Source organism: Aethalodelphis obliquidens, unplaced genomic scaffold (genome assembly GCF_003676395.1).
Source record: "Aethalodelphis obliquidens isolate GAN/ISIS:26980383/991018 unplaced genomic scaffold, ASM367639v1 scaffold53, whole genome shotgun sequence".
Lineage (NCBI taxonomy): Eukaryota > Metazoa > Chordata > Mammalia > Artiodactyla > Delphinidae > Aethalodelphis > Aethalodelphis obliquidens.
Genome location: NW_020837997.1, coordinates 1,914,084 through 1,934,923, shown reverse-complemented (window position 1 = coordinate 1,934,923; position 20,840 = coordinate 1,914,084). Strand labels below are relative to the sequence as shown.

Below are 20,840 nucleotides of genomic sequence, written 5' to 3'. Positions count from 1 at the left end.
TTTTTTTCCCTCAAGATTGCTTTGGCTCTTCGGGGTCTTTTGCGTCTCCATACAAATTTTAAGATTTTTTGTTCTAGTTCTGTAAAAAATGCCATTGGTAATTTGATAGGGATTGCATTGAATCTGTAGATTGCTTTGGGTAGTATAGTCATTTTCACAAAATTGATTCCTCCAATCCAAGAACATGGTCTATCTCTCCATCTGTTTGTGTCATCTTTGATTTCTTTCATCAGTGTCTGATAGTTTTCTGAGTACAGGTCTTTTACCTCCTTAGGTTTATTCCTACATATTTTATTCTTTTTGTTGCAATGGTGAATGAGATTGTTTCCTTAATTTCTCTTTCTGATCTTTCATTGTTAGTGTATAGGAATGCAAGAGATTTCTGTGCATTAATTTTGTATCCTGCAACTTTACCAAATTCATTGATTAGCTCTAGTAGTTTTCTGGTGGCATCTTTAGGATTATCTATGTATAGTATCATGTCATCTGCAAACAGTGACAGTTTTACTTCTTCTTTTCCAATTTGGATTCCTTTTATTTCTTTTTCTTCTCTGATGGCCATGGCTAGGACTTCCAAAATTATGTTGAATAATAGTGGCGAGAGTGGAAATCCTTGTCTTGTTCCTGATTTTACAGGAAATGCTTTCAGTTTTTCACTATTGAGAATGATGTTTGCTGTGGGTTTGTCATATATGGCCTTTATTATGTTGAGGTAAGTTCCCTCTATGCCCACTTCCTGGAGAGTTTTTATCATAAATGGGTGTTGAATTTTGTCAAAAGCTTTTTCTGCATCTATTGAGATGATCATATGGTTTTTATTCTTCAGTCTGTTAATATGGTGTATCACATTGATTGATTTGCGTATATTGAGGAATCCTTGCATCCCTGGGATAAATCCCACTTGGTCATGGTGTATGATCCTTTTAATGTGTTGTTGGATTCTGTTTGCTAGTATTTTGTTGAGGATTTTTGCATCTATATTCATCAGTGATATTGGTCTGTAATTTTCTTTTTTTGTAGTCTCTTTGTCTGGTTTTGGTATCAGGGTGATGGTGGTCTTGTAGAATGAGTTTGGGAGTGTTCCTTTCTCTACAATATTTTGGAAGAGTTTGAGAAGGATGGGTGTTAGCTCTTCTCTAAATGTTTGATAGAATTCACCTGTGAAGCCATCTGGTCCTGGACTTTTGTTTGTTGGAATATTTTTAATCACAGTTTCAATTTCATTATGTGTGATTGGTCTGGTCATATTTTCTATTTCTTCCTGGTTCAATCTTGGAAGCTTATCCCTTTCTAAGAATTTGTCCATTTCTTCCAGGTTGTCCATTTTATTGGCATAGAGTTGCTTATAGTAGTCTCTTAGGATGCTTTGTATTTCTGTGGTGTCCATTGTAACTTCTCCTTTTTCATTTCTAATATTATTGATTTGAGTCCTCTCCCTGTTTATCTTGATGAGTCTGGCTAAAGGTTTATCAATTTTGTTTATCTTCTCAAAGAACCAGCTTTTAGTTTTATTGATCTTTGCTATTTTCTTTGTTTCTATTTCATCTATTTCTGCTCTGATCTTTATGATTTCTTTCCTTCTACTGACTTTGGGTTTTGTTTGTTGTTCTTCCTCTAGTTCCTTTAGGTGTAAGTTTAGACTGTTTATTTGAGATGTTTTGTTTTTTCTTGAGGTAGGATTGTATTGCTATAAACTTCCCCCTTAGAACTGCTTTTGCTGCATCCCATAGGTTTTGGATCATCGTGTTTTCATTGTCATTTGTCTCTAGGTATTTTTTGATTTCCTCTTTGATTTCTTCAGTGATCTCTTGGTTATTTAGTAACGTATTGTTTAGCCTCCATGTGTTTGTGGTTTTTTACATTTTTTCCCTGTAATTGATTTCTAATCTCATAGTGTTGTGGTCAGAAATGATGCTTGATATGATTTCAATTTTCTTAACTTTACCAAGGCTTGATTTGTGACCCAAGATGTGATCTGTCCTGGAGAATGTTCCGTGTGCACTTGAGAAGAAAATGTAATCTTCTGTATTTGGGTGGAATGTCCTATAAATATCAATTAAATCTATCTGGTCTACTGTGTCATTTAAAGCTTGTGTTTCCTTATTAATTTTCTGTCTGGATGATCTGTCCATTGGTGTAAGTGCAGTGTTAAACTCCCCCACTATTATTGGGTTACTGTCGATTTCCTCTTTTATAGCTCTTAGCATTTGCCTTATGTATTGAGGTGCTCCTATATATTTATAATTGTTATATCTTCTTCTTGGATTGATCCCTTGATCATTATGTAGTGCCCTTCCTTGTCTCTTGTAACATTCTTTTTTTTTTTTTTTTTTTTTTGCGGTACGCAGGCCTCTCACTGTTATGGCCTCTCCTGTTGCGGAGCACAGGCTCCAGACGCGCAGGCTCAGCGGCCATGGCTCACGGGCCCAGCCACTCCGTGGCATGTGTGATCTTCCCGGACTGGGGCACAAACCCGTGTCCCCTGCATCAGCAGGCGGACTCTCAACCACTGCGCCACCAGGGAAGCCCCAACATTCTTTATTTTAAAGTCTGTTTTATCTGATATGAGTATTGCTGCTCCAGCTTTCTTTTGATTTCCATTTGTGTGGAATATCTTTTTCCATCCCCTCACTTTCGGTCTGTATGTGTCCCTAGGTCTGAAGTGGGTCTCTTGTAGACAGCAGGTGTATGGGTCTTGTTTTTGTATTCATTCAGTGAACCTGTGTCTTTTGGTTGGAGCATTTAATCCATTCACGTTTAAGGTAATTATCGACATGTATGTTCCTATTTCCATTTTCTTAATTGTTATGGGTTTGTTTTTCTAGGTCCTTTTCTTCTCTTGTGTTTCCCACTTAGAGAAGTTCCTTTAGTATTTGTCGTAGAGCTGGTTTGGTGGTGCTGAGTGCTCTTATCTTTTGTTTGTCTGTAAAGCTTTTGATTTCTCTGTCAAACCTGAATGATATCCTTGCCGGGTAGAGTAATCTTGGTTGTAGTTTCTTCCCTTTCATCACTTTAAATATATTGTGCCACTCCCTTCTGGCTTGTAGAGTTTCTGCTGAGAAATCAGCTGTTAACCTTATGGAGTTCCCTTGTATGTTATTTGTCATTTTTCCCTTGTTGCTTTTAATAATTTTCCTTTGTCCTTAATTTTTCTCAGTTTGATTACTATGTGTCTCGGCGTGTTTCTCCTTGGGTTTATCCTGCCTGGGACTCTCTGCACTTCCTGGACCTGGGTGGCTATTTCCTTTCCCGTGTTAGGGAAGTTTTTGACTATAATCTCTTCAAATATTTTCTCGGGTCCTTTGTCTGTCTCTTCTCCTTCTGGGACCCCTATAATGTGAATGTTGTCCCAGAGCTCTCTTAGGCTGTCTTCATTTCTTTTCATTCTGTTTTCTGTATTCTGTTGCGCAGGAGTGAATTCCACCATTCTGTCTTCCAGGTCACTTATCCGTTCTTCTGCCTCAGTTATTCCGCTATTGATTCCTTCTAGGGTAGTTTTCATTTCAGTTATTGTATTGTTCATCTCTGTTTGTTTGTTCTTTAATTTTTCTAGGTCTTTGTTAAACATTTCTTTCATCTTCTCGATCTTTGCCTCCATTCTTTTTCCGAGGTCCTGGATCATCTGCACTATCATTGTTCTGAATTCTTTTTCTGGAAGGTTTACTATCTCCAGTTCTTTTAGTTGTTTTTCTGGGGTTTTATCTTGTTCCTTCATCTGGGACATAATCCTCTGCCTTTTCACTTTGTCTATCTTTCTCTGATTGTGGTTTTCCTTTGGCAGGCTGCAGGATTGTTGTTCTTCTTGTGTCTGCTGTCTGCCCTCTGGTGGTTGAGGCTATCTAAGAGGCTCGTGCAAGCTTCCTGATGGGAGGGATTGGTGATGGGTAGAGCCAGGTGTTGCTCTGGTGGGCAGAGCTCAGTAAAACTTTAATCCAATTGTCTGCTGATGGGTGGGGCTGTGCTCCCCCGCTGTTGGTTGTTTGGCCTGAGGCGACCCAGCACTGGAGCCTACAGGCTCTTTGGTGGGGCTGATGGAGGACCCCGGGAGGGCTCACACCAATGAGTACTTCCCATAACTTCTGCTGCCAGTGTCCTTGTCCCGCGGTGAGCCACAGCCGCCCACCCCCTCCTCTGCAGAAGACCCTTCAACACTAGCAGGTAGGTCTGGTTCAGTCTCCTATGGGGTCACTGCTCCTTCCCCCGGGTCCTAATGCACACACTTTGTATGTGCCCTTCAAGAGTGGAGTCGCTGTTTCGCCCAGTCCTGTTGAAGTTCTGCAGTCAAATCCTGCTAGCCTTCAAACTCTGATTCTCTGGGAATTCCTGTTGCTGGACCCCAGGTTGGGAAGCCTGCTGTGGTGCTCAGGACCTTCACTCCAGTGGGTGGGCTTCTGTGGTATAAGTGTTCTCCAGTCTGTGAGTCGCCCACCCAGCGGTTATGGGATTTGATTTTATTGTGATTGCAGCCCTCCTACCGTCTCATTGCAGCCTCTCCTTTTGGATGTGGGGTATCTTTTTTAGCGAGTTCCAGTGTCTTCCTGTCCATGATTGTTCAGCAGTTAGTTGTGATTCCAATGCTCTAGCAAGAGGGAGTTCTAAGGACTTTTTAATTTCCTTTGTGATCTCTTCTTTGATCCTTTGCTGTTTAAGAATGTGTTAATTTCCACACATGTGTAAATTTTCCAGCTTTCCTTCTCTTGTTGATTTCTAACTTCATTCATCTTATTGTGGTCAGAGAAGGGACTTTGTATGCTCGCTCTCTTTTTAAGCCCACTGAGGCTTAGTTTGTAGCTTAACCTATGGGTCTGTCCTGGAAAATACCCCAAGTGCACTTCAGAAGAATGTGTGTTCCATTGTCGTTGTTGGGTAGAGTGTTCTGTGTATGTCTCCCCCTGTTCTGTTCCCCACAGAATGGCCCACTGTCAGGTGGATCCGCCAAGACACAGGGGTCATCTCACTTGGAGGGAGCCCTGAACAAAAGGCTCCAGCAGCTTTATGGACCATGGGGTGGGGTTGGGGGTGGACAGGGGAGAGAGTTAGGAGTGGGAAAGTACTCCAACTGGGGAGGGGTGTCTTCAGTGTTTCCTTCGGACCGTAAAGAGGCCTTGGCAGAGGTGTCTGAAGAAAACCTCTGCCCATGGTCCCTTATGCTAAAGAGACCTGGGAATGGAAATTCTGGGCCGGGAATGCAAACACGAAAAGAGCAGGGCCAGCCAGGGGCCCCGAGTCCTTGGCTGCAGCTCCCCTCAGAGACCCCAGTGCACACGCACCCCTCACCTCCCTACCCTACTCCCACCCCGTGAGACCTGCAGGCCTGTGGGCAGGCCTGAAAAATCACACATACGCCCTTAACAGGGAGCTGGGCTCCGCAGGAGTGTATGGGACAAGGATGCCAGGCCAGGAAGTGTGGGTGTCCCCCACAGGCAGGCATTCCTTGGCTTGTGGCTGCATCACTCCAGTCTCTGCCTCCATCTTCGCCTGGCCTTCTCTCTGTGTCTGAATTTCCCTCCTCTTCTAAGGACACCTGTCATTGGATTAGGGCCCACTCTACTCCAGTGTGGCTTCATCTTAACTAGTGGTGTCTGCAAAGACCCCATTTCCAAATAATGTCCCATTCACAGGTTACCAGGGGTTAGGGCTTGGACATGTCTTTCTGGGAGACACACAAGCATGCTCTAAGTGACCAGTCCCCTTGATACAGTGTCTTTCTCCCCTAAACTGGGCAGAGCACACACTGCCAGAGTTTGCCTCTCTGAACCCATGTTGTGAATGGTCCTATGATCACAGCTGTCGTGAGAGACACTCATGTTTCCGATTATGGCGAGTCAGGGCCGAGGGATGACTTTCTCCTGTCACACGCTGTGGGGTGCCTTGAATGCTTATTTCCAAGCTGCCGGGGCAGTTGCGGGGGGCACCACCCTGGGGCCCAAGGCCATACGGCTGGACTCCTCTGTTCCCGCCTGGCCGCTTGCGGCACGGCCGTGGAGAAGAGCACACGCTTGTCCATCTTTCCGCAGTGATCCATCAGGCGAGGACACACTCAGCGTGCAGGTCCCCGACTCCATCACCAGCTGGGTGGGTGAGGCAGTGGGTCTGTCTGCCGAGAGGGGCCTGGGCATTGCGGAGCCCACTCTGCTGAAGACCTTCAAGCCCTTCTTTGTCGACTTCACCCTGCCCCCCAACGTGGTCCGCGGGGAGCAGGCCAAGATCCCGCTCAGCATCTACAACTACATGGACACCTGCGTCGAGGTACCGAACCCGCCCTCCATACACAGCCTTTCCCATTATGGGGGAGAGGGGTGGCATCCTTAATGGCAGGAAGCAGAGGGAGGTGGGGTCATCCTGGGGGGAGGGGTTGGAGAGGCACAGCACCTGGGATGTGGGGCAGGCAGGGCGGCATGGGGTCATCCTGGAGGGCCGTGGGGGACAGCATCTGTGATATTAGTGAGGCAGAGGCTGGATGAGTCAGCTTCTCCTTCACCAGCTGTCTACACCCGGGCAGGTTGGGGGCGGGAGTGTGTGCATGGCGGGGTTAGAGGGTGACGGATGTGACGGAGCCACTGTCGTTGACTCCTGACCCTGAAGGGGTGTGGGAGGGTGAGTATCATATGGAACGGCATGGAGTCAGGTGATCTCGGAGAGACAGCAACAAGCGGTCTTGAAGCAGAGTCTTAGTTCTCTGCCCAGGAATTGGACCTGGGTAGCCTGGATGAAAACCAGGAATCCTAGCCACTGGACCACCAGGGGCCAGAGGCTAGAAGCAAAGTTTCCCTGACTGTTGCTCTGTTTGAAAAATGAATTTCTCAAAGAGGCAAAACCTGCATAAACAGGTGAAGTTTATGATGAGAGACACAGCACAGCAAGTGGGAGAACACACAGAGAGACTGTTGTTTATTTAAGACAGAAGCAAGGCAGAAGTACACACCCAGAGAGGAAGGGTGTGGGCATCCTCCCTAATGAGAAGGAGTGCAGTAAAGGGGCGGTTAAATCATTTCTACAGGGCAGTTCTTCCCGGCCTTTGTTTACCTTTGGCCAGTTGTCAGCACCTTCTCTTCCCACATCTGACCTGCCCTAGGACCCGCTCCAACATGCTTGCGTATCTTTTTGCCAAGATGGATTCCAGCATAGAGGCCTGTGGGAGGTTTGGCATCACCTATTGTGGGGTGGCGCCCCCTCCTTTTTGACCCCCTAGGAGCCTTTCTGCGCATGTGTAGTCAGGGAGGTCTCCTCGGTCTCAGGAGTGGTCGTCTTATCTCTTTACTCCAGCAGAGCTCAGCTCCTGCCTTTAACTTTGGCCTTGGAGTATCTAGGGAAAAAAAGCTCCAATTTTACTCCACTTGGCAAACACCAGCTGTCCAGCCCAGGGGCCCCTCTACCTCCTACCTCAAATCCCCCCTGAGAGACGTGAACCCCAAGAAATCTTTACTGGGAGGATAAAGGGCGACAGGGTCTGTCTTCTGTAGCTTCTTCAGGCTGGCAAGGGGCTGGTAGACCCGACCTAGCTGGGGTCACAGAGCTGTCGCCTTATCTCATGAAGGGGCCCCAGGGTGACTTCTCTTGTTATCTCTGTGTCCAAATTTCCTCTGAGAAGAGTCCCTGTTTTATTGGATTAGGGTCTACCCTAATGACCTCATTGGAACTTGATGACGTCTCTGCAGATAGTTCCGTAGTTCCAAATGAGGTCACATTTATAGGTACGGGGTGGGGGTGTTAGGATTTCAACATATCTTCCTGGGAGACACAATTCAACCGGTAACAGCTACCCCAAGGAGGTGGGCTTGGGGATTTCAGACCCTCATGAGGAGGAGCGATGGCAGGCAATGTGGAGGGAGCCACGAGGACCAGGGTCAGGTGGGGGCAGGATAGGGAAGGGGTGTTTGGGGCCTGAGCACCAGTGCGGCTGCAGGAGGGCAGGGGCACCCTCCTCCCCTGCCTTTGTAATCCTTTTGCGTCATCTCAGCCTGGATGTCAGCTGGGGGGTGGCAGGAAGAGAGAGGAGGTGGGCTCCCAGAGTTAGGGGCAGCCCTCAGGAGTGGGAGCTGGGAGCCGAGGCTGCAAATGGAGGAGTGAGTGGGGTGCAGGGCCAGGGGTCTAGCTGGGAGCAAGCCTGCTTTCCACAGCTTGGCCTGGAGGTCAGGCTACAGGTCTCAGCCTCACCCCAGCCAGCCGGGGGGAGCCTGCTAACCTTGTCCTGGCCCTGCCCATGTGTGTGCACCCGCCCCCCTCAAGGCTGCCGGCACATTCCCCACCAAGGGCAGAGATGGGAGGGGCAGCCCCAGGCCAAAGACACTGGAAACCAAGAGATTTTATCCACCCCCCGCCCAGATTTCTGGCTTTTCTTGAAAAACAAGGCCTTCTGGCCAGGGAGTGATTGGAATTTGCCACCTGAAGGGCAGCGAGGCTGCTGGGGGTGGAGGTCCTGAGTGGAGGTGGCGGATCCCCCGCGGCACAGCTGTAGTCCCAGCGCATACCTGTCTCAGCATCCCCCAGACGACCCTTTGGACTTCAGCTTGCTGTTTCCATTCACCAGCCCACTTTGTCTCAGTTTCCTTATCTGGGTGTGAGAGATCTACCCTCACCCCCTGCCCCCTCGGCTATGTCTGTGATCATTTCTGAGCCTGGCCCAGAGTGGAGACAGCAGTGTTCCGAGTCTCTGAGTCTCAGCTCAGAGGCTGACCTTGAGCTTCCATGAAATCATTTACTCCCTTTTTCCTTCGCAAATTCTATACCTCTGCTGACTGATTACATCTACCCAAGAACGTGTTGTTCAGAATGCCGTATGCTGGCCCTGAGGCCAGTAAAGGACCCCTCCCATTGCCTTCTGCCTGGCACAGTCCGGGTTTGAGGCTGGTATTTGCATTTGACTCCCCGATGCTTATTTGAGCCACACGTAATGTACTGTCACACAGGAACTTCTGTCTTGGGTCTTTAATGAAAAGAAAATTCCAAGTGAAACAAAAAGGGGTCAGTGCAAGTCTGGAATAGAAATGAAACACCCAGAGGCCACCAGAAAGGAATTCCTGTGTGTAAGATGTGAGTGATTCGAATTCATTCACTCAAAAGCTATCGCCCGATACCTGATGCGTGCCAGGCTCTGTGTGGGACTCTGAAGACCCCAATGCTCAGGATGTGGGGTCTGCCTGAGCTCACCTGGAGCTCTGATGCCACTAACTCGGTGTTCTTGGGCACGCATCTCTGTGCCCAGTGCCGGGTGGATGATTTTAACTGTATCATTAGCAAGTGCCCACGTGGGCTGAGGAAGGAGGGGCTGTGATGGAATCATTCCCGCTTGGGAAGCTCAGAGAAGCATCATCGTATGCTCAAGGTCCCCCAGGGAGTGAGGGGCAGACCTGTGTTAGAATTAGGTGTCGGGAATTGCCCAGCCGTCCAGTGGTTAGGATTCTGCGCTTCCACTGCAGGGGGCAGAGGTTTCATTCCTGGTTGGGGAGCTAAGATCCCGCAAGCCATGCCACACAGTGTGGCCAGAAAAAAAAAAAAAGAATTAAGTGTCTTACAGGAAGCCAGGGAGGCCCTGAGGAGGGGTGGCTTCTCTGAACGCCCAAGTCTTTGGGCGATGCTTAAGCTGGGCACCAGCCCTGGAAGGGCATTCCTGGAAGAGGGAATAGTATATGCAAGGGACAGGCAGGAGGCAGCTTGGCCTGTCCCAGAAACTGACTGTGACACAATCTGGCTGGGCTTTAGGGTCTGGCTGGAAAAGCAGGAGAGAAGGGGGACGCTTGTGCAGTAATCTGAGTGAGAGCCACTGAGTGAGAACCACGGCAGTGGCCACGCGGTGGCCTGGAGGGGGCCAAGGAGGACATGTGAGGGGCTCAGGGCAGTCAGCAGGGATAAAGGTGCCCCCAAACCCAGAACCTTTATCATTCATGCTTTTTATGTAGCTTATGGCTAGGAGGAATAGGACCCTAGTTTCAGAAAGCCAGAATAAATGTAGGGTGGTCCCTAATCACAGGGTGGCCCCCATGGGAGGCTCCCTCCTGAACTGCAGGCAGGCCCCCCAGGTGCCCATTTCAGCTCCTAGCAAGCACTGGTGGTTGGCTTGTCAGCGGGAAGAAGGAAGCCCTGCTAGGCAGCAGGTGTGTCCAGGGATCACCACATGTCAATTTCAGGAACCGCCCTCCCCGCCCCCCCAGCCCCCCCACCTCCATGTGCTCTTCCTGAGGTTCCAGGAAAACAGGCACATCCAGACCCCTCAGCCTGGACAGCGGGTTCCATCCAGCACCTGGAAAATGTATCTCACCGATGCTTGATGCTTGAATTTCTTCTTTCCTCCCTGGAAGAACTTTCTAGAAGAATGCTGTCTCGAGGGGAATGGGGGAGTCCCCAGTTCCCTGCACCAACCGTTCTCATTCAGGTTCTACTGGGCCTGCCCTTGGGCAGGATTCCGACACTGTCACACTTGCCACTGTAAAGCTTCCTTGCACACACCTGCGTGTGTGTGTGACTCAGGCACGTGAAGCCTCTGAGGCCCAGGGGTCGCTCTTGTCTGTTCAGATCTGTTTCTTGAGCTCCTGGCAGGGCTCCTGAACCCACCAGGTGCTGCATATGTGCTGGTTGGACAAATGCATGGGGAGCAAAGAGCCTGTTGCAGATGGAGGGTTATAAACACACACACGTACACAACATGCACGTGGAGACATGGTGTGCACGAGCACATGTGTAGAGAGCCATGCTTGCACGTGTGTGCAGAGACACTTGCCTTCACTCGCGTGCACTCACACATCGTGTAATGCTACGCCTACACACATAGGTGTGCACACAGAGACGTATGCGTGCACAGCACACACATGACGCATACACGTGTGCACACCGAACTCTGTTATGACTCGGTGGACCTCAGTGGTTGGAGAGAGGGTCAGATGAAGTTCCCTGCGGGGCCTGCATATGGAGTGGCCCCTCTTATCCCATGCTTGGCCAGAGAGACAGCCCTTGAATTGACCTTGGTCCCAAGGGAGAGCTGGACCAGTGAGGGTTCAGGGGGCTGAGGGAAGGAGGGGGCTCCCAGCAGGACAATGGTAAGTAGTTTGTTCTGATCAGAAATGGAAAGACAGCCTCCCAAAGAGAGCATGGCTTTGGGGGAAAGGCTGCCAGGGTGGACGGAGTGCAGTGGGCAGTGGGGTGTGCTGGGAGGGCACACAGATTCTGGGCACCATGGTTCTTGCCACACTCTCCAGGTCTACGTGAAGATCTCAGTTCCCAAGGGCATCCAATTTGTCGGACATCCTGGCAAACGCCATCTGACCAAGAAGACGTGTGTGGTCCCCGGGGAGATGGAACCCTCCTGGGTGGTTCTGTCCTTTGGCGACCTGGGTCTCAGCAACATCACAGGTGAGGGTCATGTGCTTCTTTGGGCAACTCCACTCTCCAGACCGCCAGGGGGTTCAGGTGCAGAGTCCAGGCACGGGTGAAGGGTCAGCGGGGCAGAAGATGAGATCAAGGGGCAAGACAGCTGCTGGGGATGCAGGCCAGAGGGAATGATCAGGAGGTAGGGGGCCTCATCTGGGGGGAGCCAGTCTCTTAAGATGCCAAACCGAGGTAGCACACACATGCACGCACACTTGCACACATGCGTACATATGCATGCACACACATCCCGCCTACACCGTGCACACACGCGCATATGCACATACACACACGTATGTGTGCATGCACACCTGGGAAGCCTGGGACAAGGGTGGGGTATAGAACAGCGCCGGAGAGGGACCTGTTCTGAGAGCCAGCACCGAGTACTCAAATCTCCGCAGCCAAAGCCCTGGCTTACAGAGAAACGAGCTGCTGCCGGGATGGGAAGTCGATCAGAACCCCGGAGGAGAATTACGCTGACAGGAGGGTCCCCATTGGGAGGGATCACATCCGGCGCGGTGTGATGGTTGAGGTAAGCCTATGTCCTCACTCGAGGCACTTGGCCAGGGCCTGATTACCTCAACAGTGAGGTTGGGGCCAGAGAGTGTGATCCCTTTCCAAGCCAGGGCCAGGGCAGCCCCCATGAGTCCTGCTTTGGGGCTTGGGGCAGGTGACGGGGCTGCCTTGCTGGAGGACTGCGGCATCCATCTCCTCTCCAAGGAGCAGAGCAGGCTTTGGTGAAGTGATTTGGGACTCACACGGGCTGCAGGGAAGTGTCCTCCTCACCCCCGGCTTGATCACCCTGGAGGGTGGTGTGCCTCTGTCTCCTGGCTGTCCGTTTGTCAATAGGCAATTGTAGGGACTGTGACCCATCATTCAGAGGGTTGTCCTTGGAATGGCCGTGTGGGAAGGACACGGAGCCTCCAGCAGGGGCGCCCAGACCACCGTGCCCACCCCCACCCCCCTGCCCTCCACCCCCACCTCCGCCCCCCGACCCATCCCTGAGCTGTGAATCTGGGATCTGCCACTTACGCGTGGGGCTCAGCGAGTGTCTTGTTATTCCGACTCTGCTCTGTAAGACTGGGATGCTCACGCTCACCCCATAGCGTGGGGGAGGTTGGAGAATGCACACGGCGCTTCACAGTGCTGGGCTTGTAGCAGCAGCAATGCCCCATCTTTTTGGGGCTGCTCAGATGTATCAGAGCCCAGAGCCGTGGAGAGACTCCTGTTTAGTGCTGCATGGAGAGCACACAGCAGCCCCACGGAATATCCTCACAGTGGCCCCGAGTCTCTGCCCCTCCCCAGTAGCCCAGCTGCAAACAGCTGCCCTCCCTCCCGGCTGCAGTCCTGGCGGAGCTGAGCACAAATGGTTCCCATCAGCGCCTGGAGTCACACACGCGCTGGGCGGAACTCCTGGAGGTGGATGGGTTACTGCTGCCGCTTTGTTGACACGACGTGATGGAGTCCTCCGAGTGTGTCATCAGATGAGGCACGCGATCTCTGTGAGCCAGCAGGATAGGATGGCCTCAACAGGAAATGCAGAGACCCCTGGTGACCCTTTGCACAGCCTGAGCACGCTCCCTGGACCACAGCCTGCCCTACCTCAGTCCAAGGAGGCAGCGAGTCCCCCAGTGCGGCCAGCCTGATCTGGAGGCCTGGAGCTCTTGTCTTCTTCCTCTGCAGGAGGAATTTCTAGATGCACAGAGAAGGATTCTCTTATCCTCAAGCCTTTCCTCCCTTTCATGCTGTTCAGCAGTGTCCTATGTCTGCAGCATCCACTGGTCCAGCTCTGTACAGACAGCACTGGAGGACAGGAGGTATGAGTTAGGCATCAGAAGACTTGAAATGTCAATGCAAAAAAATGAAGCATGAATTAGAAAAATGGATTTATGAAATAGGAGGCACTGGGTGCACGGCTTCTCCCATCTCATCCCACCACAGAGCTCTGAGCGCATGGGTCGCTCGCTCCATCAGTTATACGATGGACCCTCCCAAGACACCACGTGCCACCTGCCGGGCAGGAGTCTGAATACAACAGGAAGGCCATTCCTGAGAGACACGTGGTGGGGAAGCAGGTGATGGCCGAGCTGTCGTGGGTGTGTATCAGGAGGAGGGGCGGCGAACGCCATCCCTCCTGGATCCCCAGCTGGCCCAGGGGATTGTGACCTTTTGCATTTCTGCTGGAAGGCTGAGAGCCTTCCATCACCCCACCGTGTCTCAGTGGAGTTCACAGGATCAAAGAGGAGGCCGACATAATTCAGACCCATGAGGGGAGCCTGGCGGGCATCACGGGAGTGAGAGGAAGTCTGCCTTCTTGGCTTGGGGTGGACTCTGGAGTGAGAGCCCTGGATTCAAACATGAAACTGCTGGACGGTTAAATGAGAGTGTGTGGAAGACATCTCTTGATGCCTGGCCTGAGTGCTAAAGAAAAGTGGTCATCCAGGCATTTATAATGGTCAACTGGGGGAACCTGGACATAAACCAGGGACGCTCTTTCCGTTTTAGGATATGTCCGTCAGCTGATGAATGGATAAATGTGGTGCGAGGGGATCCAGTTACCCAATACCACGGAATATTACTCAGTCATAAAAAGGGATGAAGCGCTGATTCATGCAACAGCATAGATGAACCTTGAAAATGTTATGCTGAGTGAAAGAAGCCAGACACACAAGGCCACGTAGTGTATGATCCTGTTTATATGAAATGTCCGGAATAGATAAATCCATAGAACAGACAAGAATGAAGCCCCGATCTGTGCTACAAGGTTGTAGAAAAGTCTTGCCAGAGGTGATAATGACATCATGCAGTGACCATGTTTTGGAACCTGGTCAGGAGCTGCCTTGAACACAGAGGCGAAGGAGATTGGAACCCAGGATCAGCTAAAAGCCAGGGCAGCGTGGAGGAGAGAGGCTGGCACCAGGGTCCCCTCTGAGTTGAGCCAGAAAAGAAGACAGGGTGGCGTGGCCAGGAGCGGCCCCATTGGCTGCTTCAGAGGCTATGCTGGGGGTGGGGGTGTGTCCAGGAAGCCCTGGATGGTCAGCCGGAGCCAGAGGGCACGCTCAGCACCAGCAGAAGGGCTCAGATTCTGTCTCTGGGTTTGCTTGTTCTGGACGTTTCATATAAATGGAACCATACACTCTGTGGCCTTTCCTGTCTGGCTTCTTTCCCTTAGCATGACGTTTTTGAGGTCCATTTACATTGTAGCACGTGTCAGTGCTTCATCCCTTTTCACGGTTGTATAATGTTCCGTTGTATGCATGGGCCACATTTTGTTTATCCATTCATCCATTGATAGACACCTGAGTCAGGAATCATTTTTATGATTGTATAGCTATCATGGGCTTACAATGGCCAGGCCCTGTCCAGTGACTCAGCCCCTTTTCCAACAAGGGGCTGAGCTGATAGACCGGTGAGGGGGTTGCTGAAGTCCAAGCGAAATCTCGGGGGATCACCCTGGAGCCTGTGGCTGAGCAGATGGCCTGTGGGCTCCACGTCACGCCTTCTGGGCGTGAGATGACAATCCGGCTGCTGGACAGCTCAGCATCAACCACAGGTGGTTTTGCTAAAGGTTTGCTAGCGAGGTGTGCAGTGTGGGTGTCAGGTTGTGGCTTGCGTGGGTGAGGCAGGACCCAGTGCAGGCTCCTAGGCGTGGCCCCGGGATGATAGCAGGAAGTGGACATGATCCAGACAGGTGCCTCCCGGACTCATCAGTACAGACCCAGGATGGATGACGCCCATCTTTGCAGCTTCAACAGAGGACTGGGGGCGGGGGTGGGGGGAAGAGGGGGATGAGAAACGCTAACAAGAGCTGACTGTTGAGTAGCACTGAAAAGATGCCAGGCTCTGTCTGAAATACGCCTAACCCTCACGTCACGGTGAGGTCGGCGCCTTCATCGCCCCCGTCTTAGAGATGACAAATAGAGGTCCAGAGAGGTTAAGTGAGTGGCCCTTGGTCACCCAGCAAGGAGTGGGTGTATTAGTCAGGGTGCTGCGGATAAACAGAGCCAATAGGACATATACATTTCTCTAGGAAGAGATTTATTATAAGCAATTGGCTTACGCGATCATGGAGGCTGAGAAGTCCCCATGGAGGCTGAGAAGTCTGCCATCTGTGAGTCTGAAGGTCAGAAGCAACGAGGGCAGAGAAGATTGATGCCCCAACTCAAGCAGTCTGGCAGAGAGAGAATTCATCCTTCCTCTGCCTGTTGTTGTATTTGGGCCCTCAATGGAGTGTTTGGGGGCCACCACGTTGGGGAGGGCCATCTACATCACTGTCCACCAATTCAAATGCTGACTCCTTTAAGACAAGTCCTCACAGGGATGCCCATAAGTAACATTTGGCCAGATGTTTAGGCATGCCCTGGCTTACACAAGTTGGCAGATAAAATGATCCTCACAGTAGGAGGAGCTGGGACCCCAGGAGGCTGCCTGGCTGCAGTGGCCAAGCATTAACCGTCTGAGGTCTGACCTCAGGTGGCCCCAGCTCACCAATTTGCTGATGGCGCTAAAAGAGATCTGGAAAAGCGAGAGCCCCACAGGGGCTGTTCCGGTCAGATGAAAGCCCACAAGGTGTATCGGGTTAAATTCCCAGTGCTCCCTTTTAAGAGAACAAGCCAGGACTTCCCTGGCAGTACAGCGGTTAAGACTCCACGCTTCCACTGCAGGGGGCACAGGTTCGATCCCTGGTCAGGGGAAGTTCCTCATGCCGCGTGGTGTGGCCAAAAATAGATAAATTTTAAAAATAAATAAATAAGAGAACAAGCCGGCTGCCTTCTATTATTTGGGGGACGTTGTGGAAGGGGTGGAAGCAGGAGCATGATGGACAGGAGACAAGGGATGCATCGGACAGTGGGACAGAGACCCCGTCCTTGACAGACCTGGGTGCCCCCTTCTCAGTGCTCTTGGACATTGGATGGGGCCTCAGATCCTGGCAGCCTTCGAGTCATAGTGTTCTCTGCCCACAGGGAGCAGCTGGGCTTGGAGCTGGGCCAAAGGGGTGGGTGGGAGGGTAGGATGGGGGTGTGAGAAGCATGATAAGTCTAGGAGCGGTTGGTGAGTTTGTTTGACTAGAGCCCAGAGAAGGGGAAGTGAGCCTCAGTTTCCCTATCTGGGCATGGGAGGTAGGTGACCTGGTCCATCTCTGTGCACCTGTGGTCGTGGTATCACCCCGCGGGATCCACACTCAGAGCTGCTGCCGTGGGAGGGCGGCTTCGCCCTTGTACTGGCTGCCGCCCCCCATTTCTCAGTTCTCCCCGTTTCTCTGTTTCAGCCTGAAGGAGCCCCCCGGTCATACACCTACAGCGCTTTCTTCTGTCCCAATGGTGAGTTCCCGTGCCCACCCTGCCAAGGACTTTGGCCCTTACCCCTGTACTTCGGCAGCTTTCCTGCTGCTGAGTGGACACCCACCATCCCTGGGAGCTGGGGACACAGCAGCAAAGCACTGATATGTCCCAGTTGGGGGCACCTGTAAGCCAGAGTGAGGACTGGGCATCTGCCACGCAGGAAGTGAGCACATACGATGGTAGACTGCAGGCACCAATGAGAAGAGACTGCCGTCAGGCGTAGGGCTGTCCTTGGGCCCTGGGCTCCTCACCCAGGGTCTGGGGAAAGGAGGTCTTAGAGTCACATCATGGGAAAGCTGTGGGAATGAGGGTGACCCAGAACCCAGGGATAGCAAAGGAGGATGCGGGAAATTAAGGTGGGTTCCAGAAAGTGTGAGATCTGGGGTCCATCTTGATCCCCTGAAATTGACATTATATCTGCCCATGATCTGTGAACAGGAAATGGGCACAGAGTGCCCAGTGGGTGGAGTGGCCAGACAAAGGTCTGTCCACACCTCTGCCTTGTGGGGTCAGGGCAGTGCTGGGAGGAACATGAGTCTGAGCTGCCTATGGGAGGGTCTGCCCCTTCCCCATCCAGTCCCTCCCCAAAGAGCCCTCCAGCTTGGAGGTTGGGCTGGGCCTGGCACTGGGCACTCACCTGGCAGGTTTTGCCAAGAGGCACAGCAGAGGATCTGAAGTGGAGTCCCCTGGTGATGCCTACCTTCTAGGTGTACCACCTCCTTGTTCCCAAAGCATTCAGCACAACAGGTCCCCTGACCCACAGCACACTCTGGACACAGGCTTCCTTTAACATCCCCCCCCTCCCTTTTTTCAGTAAATAGCAATACATCACATATGTGCTCAAATGAGTTTTGACAATGGTGCACAAGCAATTCAATGGAGGATGGAGAACCTTCTCAACAAATGATGCTAGAGCAATTGGACATCCATTGGCAAAAACATGAAATTCGACTGAAAGATCATACCTTATACAAGAATGAACTCAAAACGGAGCACGAACTTACATGTAAAACTGTACAACTTCTAGAAAAAAAAACATGGGAGGAATCTTTGGGATCTAGGGCTAGGTAAAGAATTCTTAGACATATTACCAAAAGTATGAATGACAAAAGGAAACATTGATACATGGACCTCATCAAAATGAAAAACGTTTGCTCTGTGAAAGATGCTGTTAACGCGGGGAAATTCAAGTTACTGACTGGAAGAAAATATTTCCAAACCCAGAACTGACAAAGGACTAGGATCTAGAATATATAAGGAGCTCTCAAAATTTAACAGTAAATAAAACAAACAATCCAATTAGAAAATGGGCAAAAGAAATAAACAGTTCACCGAAGAAGATGTACAGATGGCAAATAAACACATGAAAAGGTGCTCAACATTGTTAACCATTACAGAAATGCACATTGAAGTGCAGTGAGTTATCAGTACACACCTACCAGAATGACTAAATAAAAAGTAGAGATAGCACCAAAAGATGGCCAGGATGTGGAGACACTGGATCTCTCACACATTGTAAAGTGGTACAGTCACTGCTGGTGGTTTCTTAAAACAGTTTGATGGTTTCTTAAAAGACAGCATGCCATCAGCATACCCATCAGTAACTACACTCTTAGGCATTTATCCCAGAGAAATGAAGACTTATGTTCACACAAAAACCTGTATACAACTGTTCATATCAGCTTTATCTGCAATAGCCTCAAACTGAAAACAGTCTAGATGTCCTTCAGTGGGTGAATGGTTAAAAAGTTGTGGTCCATCCATATCTTAGAATACTATCCAGAGTAAAAAGGAAGAAACTATTGATAACATGCAGCAACTTGGATGAAGTGGATTGAGTAAAAAAAAATCCTAAAAGGGTACATAAAAGATTCTGTTTATATGACATTTTCGAAATGACAAAATTTTAGAGATGGTTGTTAGGGCACGGAGAAAGGGTGTGGGACTGATGATAAAATGGCAACATTTATTTTTCTCCCATAAAATAAAATTGGAGAAATCTGAATGAGGATTGTAACAGTGCCAATATGCCGTTAGTGATACTATACTAGAATTTTGTGAGATGTTACCATTGGGGAAACTGGGTCAAGAGTACACAGATTTCTCTGTGTTATTTCTTAGAGTCACATATAAATCTATAATTATCCCAGTAAAATTTAAATTAAAAACGTTTTAAAAAAGCAATGCATGTGTACAAATACCATATGATTCCACTTATATGAGCTCCCTAGAGTAGTCAAAACTATAGGGTCAGAAAGTAGAGTGGTGGTTGCCAGGGGCTGGGGGGAGGGGAAAATGGGGGTTTATTGTTTAATGAGTATAGAGCTTCAGTTTTACAAGATGAAAAGAGTTCTTGAGGTGGATGGTGGTGATGTTTGCACAATGTGAATGTATTTAATGCCACTGAACTGTACACTTAAAGATGGTTAAGATGGCAAATTTTACATTGTGTGTATTTTACCATAATTTTAAAAATTGGGAAAGGAAAAAGCAATACCTGTGTATTAGAGAAAATTTAGAAAGAGAGAAAGACAGAAACTATCTCCTGTGGTTCATAGCCAAAGATGACCTCTTTTGACATTTTGTTATATTCACTTTCATCGGATTGATTATTGTTTGTTTTAGCATAGTTGTGACTCATGAGCTATGTAATTTTATATCTTGCCTTTCTCACTTAGCACATCCTGAGAACTTTTCCTTGTTATTGTAAAGTCGTTATAAACAGCATTTCAAAACAGCTTCAGTATGCTCTATCAAAGGACTGCTCCAAAATTTGATCATTATGGAACATTTTGAAACATTATTGGACATTTATATGTTGTTCGTACTTCTTTTATCATAATCAACACTAGGCCAAATATATTTGTATTCAAAGTCAGGTCAGTAACATTTTAACATGTTTATTGAGGTATAACTGACATACAATAAATTAGACATATTTTAAGGGTAGTTTGATAAATGTTGACATATGTGTACATCTGTGAAGCCATCACCACAATTAAGATAATGAAGATTTCCATTAACCCTAAAGTCACGTCCCTTTGAACTCTCTCACCCTGTCCACTCTTGCCACTAGGGAACCACTGATCTGCTTCCTTTCTCTATAGATTACTTTGCACCTTCTAGAATTTTATATAAATGGGATCATACGGAATGTCCTCTTTTTGTCTGGCCTCTTTCACTCAGCATAATAATTTTGAGATTCAACCATACTGTGTGTGTCAATAATTCAGTCATTTTAAGGCTGAGTAGGAGTCCATTGGATGGATGTGTCACACTTTGTTTATCCATTCACTTTTTGAATGTTATTTTTTCAAGTTATTTCCCGTTTGGGGCTATTTCATATAAAGCTGCTTTGAACATTCATGCACAAGTCTTTGTATGGGTGATGTGTTTTCCTTTCTCTTGAGTCGATGTCTAGGAGTGGAATAGCTAACTCATGTAGTAGATATGTGTTTAACTTTTTAAGAAACTGTCAGTTGTTTCCCAAAGTGGTAGTACTATTTTGCATTCCCACCAGCACTGGATAAGCCAGTTCTGCCCCATTCTTATCAACACTTAGTATTGTCTGTTTAATTTTAGTCATTCTAATAGGTGTCTAGTGGTATGTCATTGTGGTTTTAATTTGCATTTCCATCATGACTAATGACGTTAAGCGTCTTTTCATATGCTTATCTGCTATTAGTCTATCTTTTTTTGTGAAGTGTCTTTTAACCTTTTTAAAATTGAGTTGTTGGGAGTTCCCAGGTGGTACAGTGGTTGGGATTCAGTGCTTTCACTGCTGTAGTGTGGGTTCAATCCCTGGTTGGGGAACTAAGATCTAATAAGCCGCATGGTGCAGCCAAAGTGAAATAAAATTAAATAAAATTGAGTTGTTTATTTATAATGAGTTTTGAGAGATTTAAAAAATGTGTTCTGGATACAAGTCTTTTATCAGATAAATGCTTTGCAAAGGTATTTCTCCCAGTCTGTGGCTTGTCTTTTCATTCTCTTAATAGTGTCTTTTTTTTTTTTTTTACCGACACACTCTTTTTTTTTTTAACATCTTTATTGGAATATAATTGCTTTACAATGGTGTGTTAGTTTCTGCTTTATAACAAAGTGAATCAGTTATACATATACATATGTTCCCATATC

The 20,840-nt window shown here is 48.8% G+C and overlaps 1 protein-coding gene across 1 annotated transcript in view; it reads left to right on the top strand.

Annotated features, from left to right (window-relative positions):
- Positions 1-20,840, top strand: part of CPAMD8 (C3 and PZP like alpha-2-macroglobulin domain containing 8) — a 99,532-nt gene that overhangs the window by 46,024 nt on the left and 32,668 nt on the right. The window contains exons 20-23 of the mRNA XM_027084581.1: positions 6,018-6,249; positions 11,193-11,346; positions 11,763-11,893; positions 16,631-16,682. Coding sequence (XP_026940382.1) covers positions 6,018-6,249; positions 11,193-11,346; positions 11,763-11,893; positions 16,631-16,682 — 569 coding nt within the window. The remainder of the gene's footprint in view (positions 1-6,017; positions 6,250-11,192; positions 11,347-11,762; positions 11,894-16,630; positions 16,683-20,840) is intronic.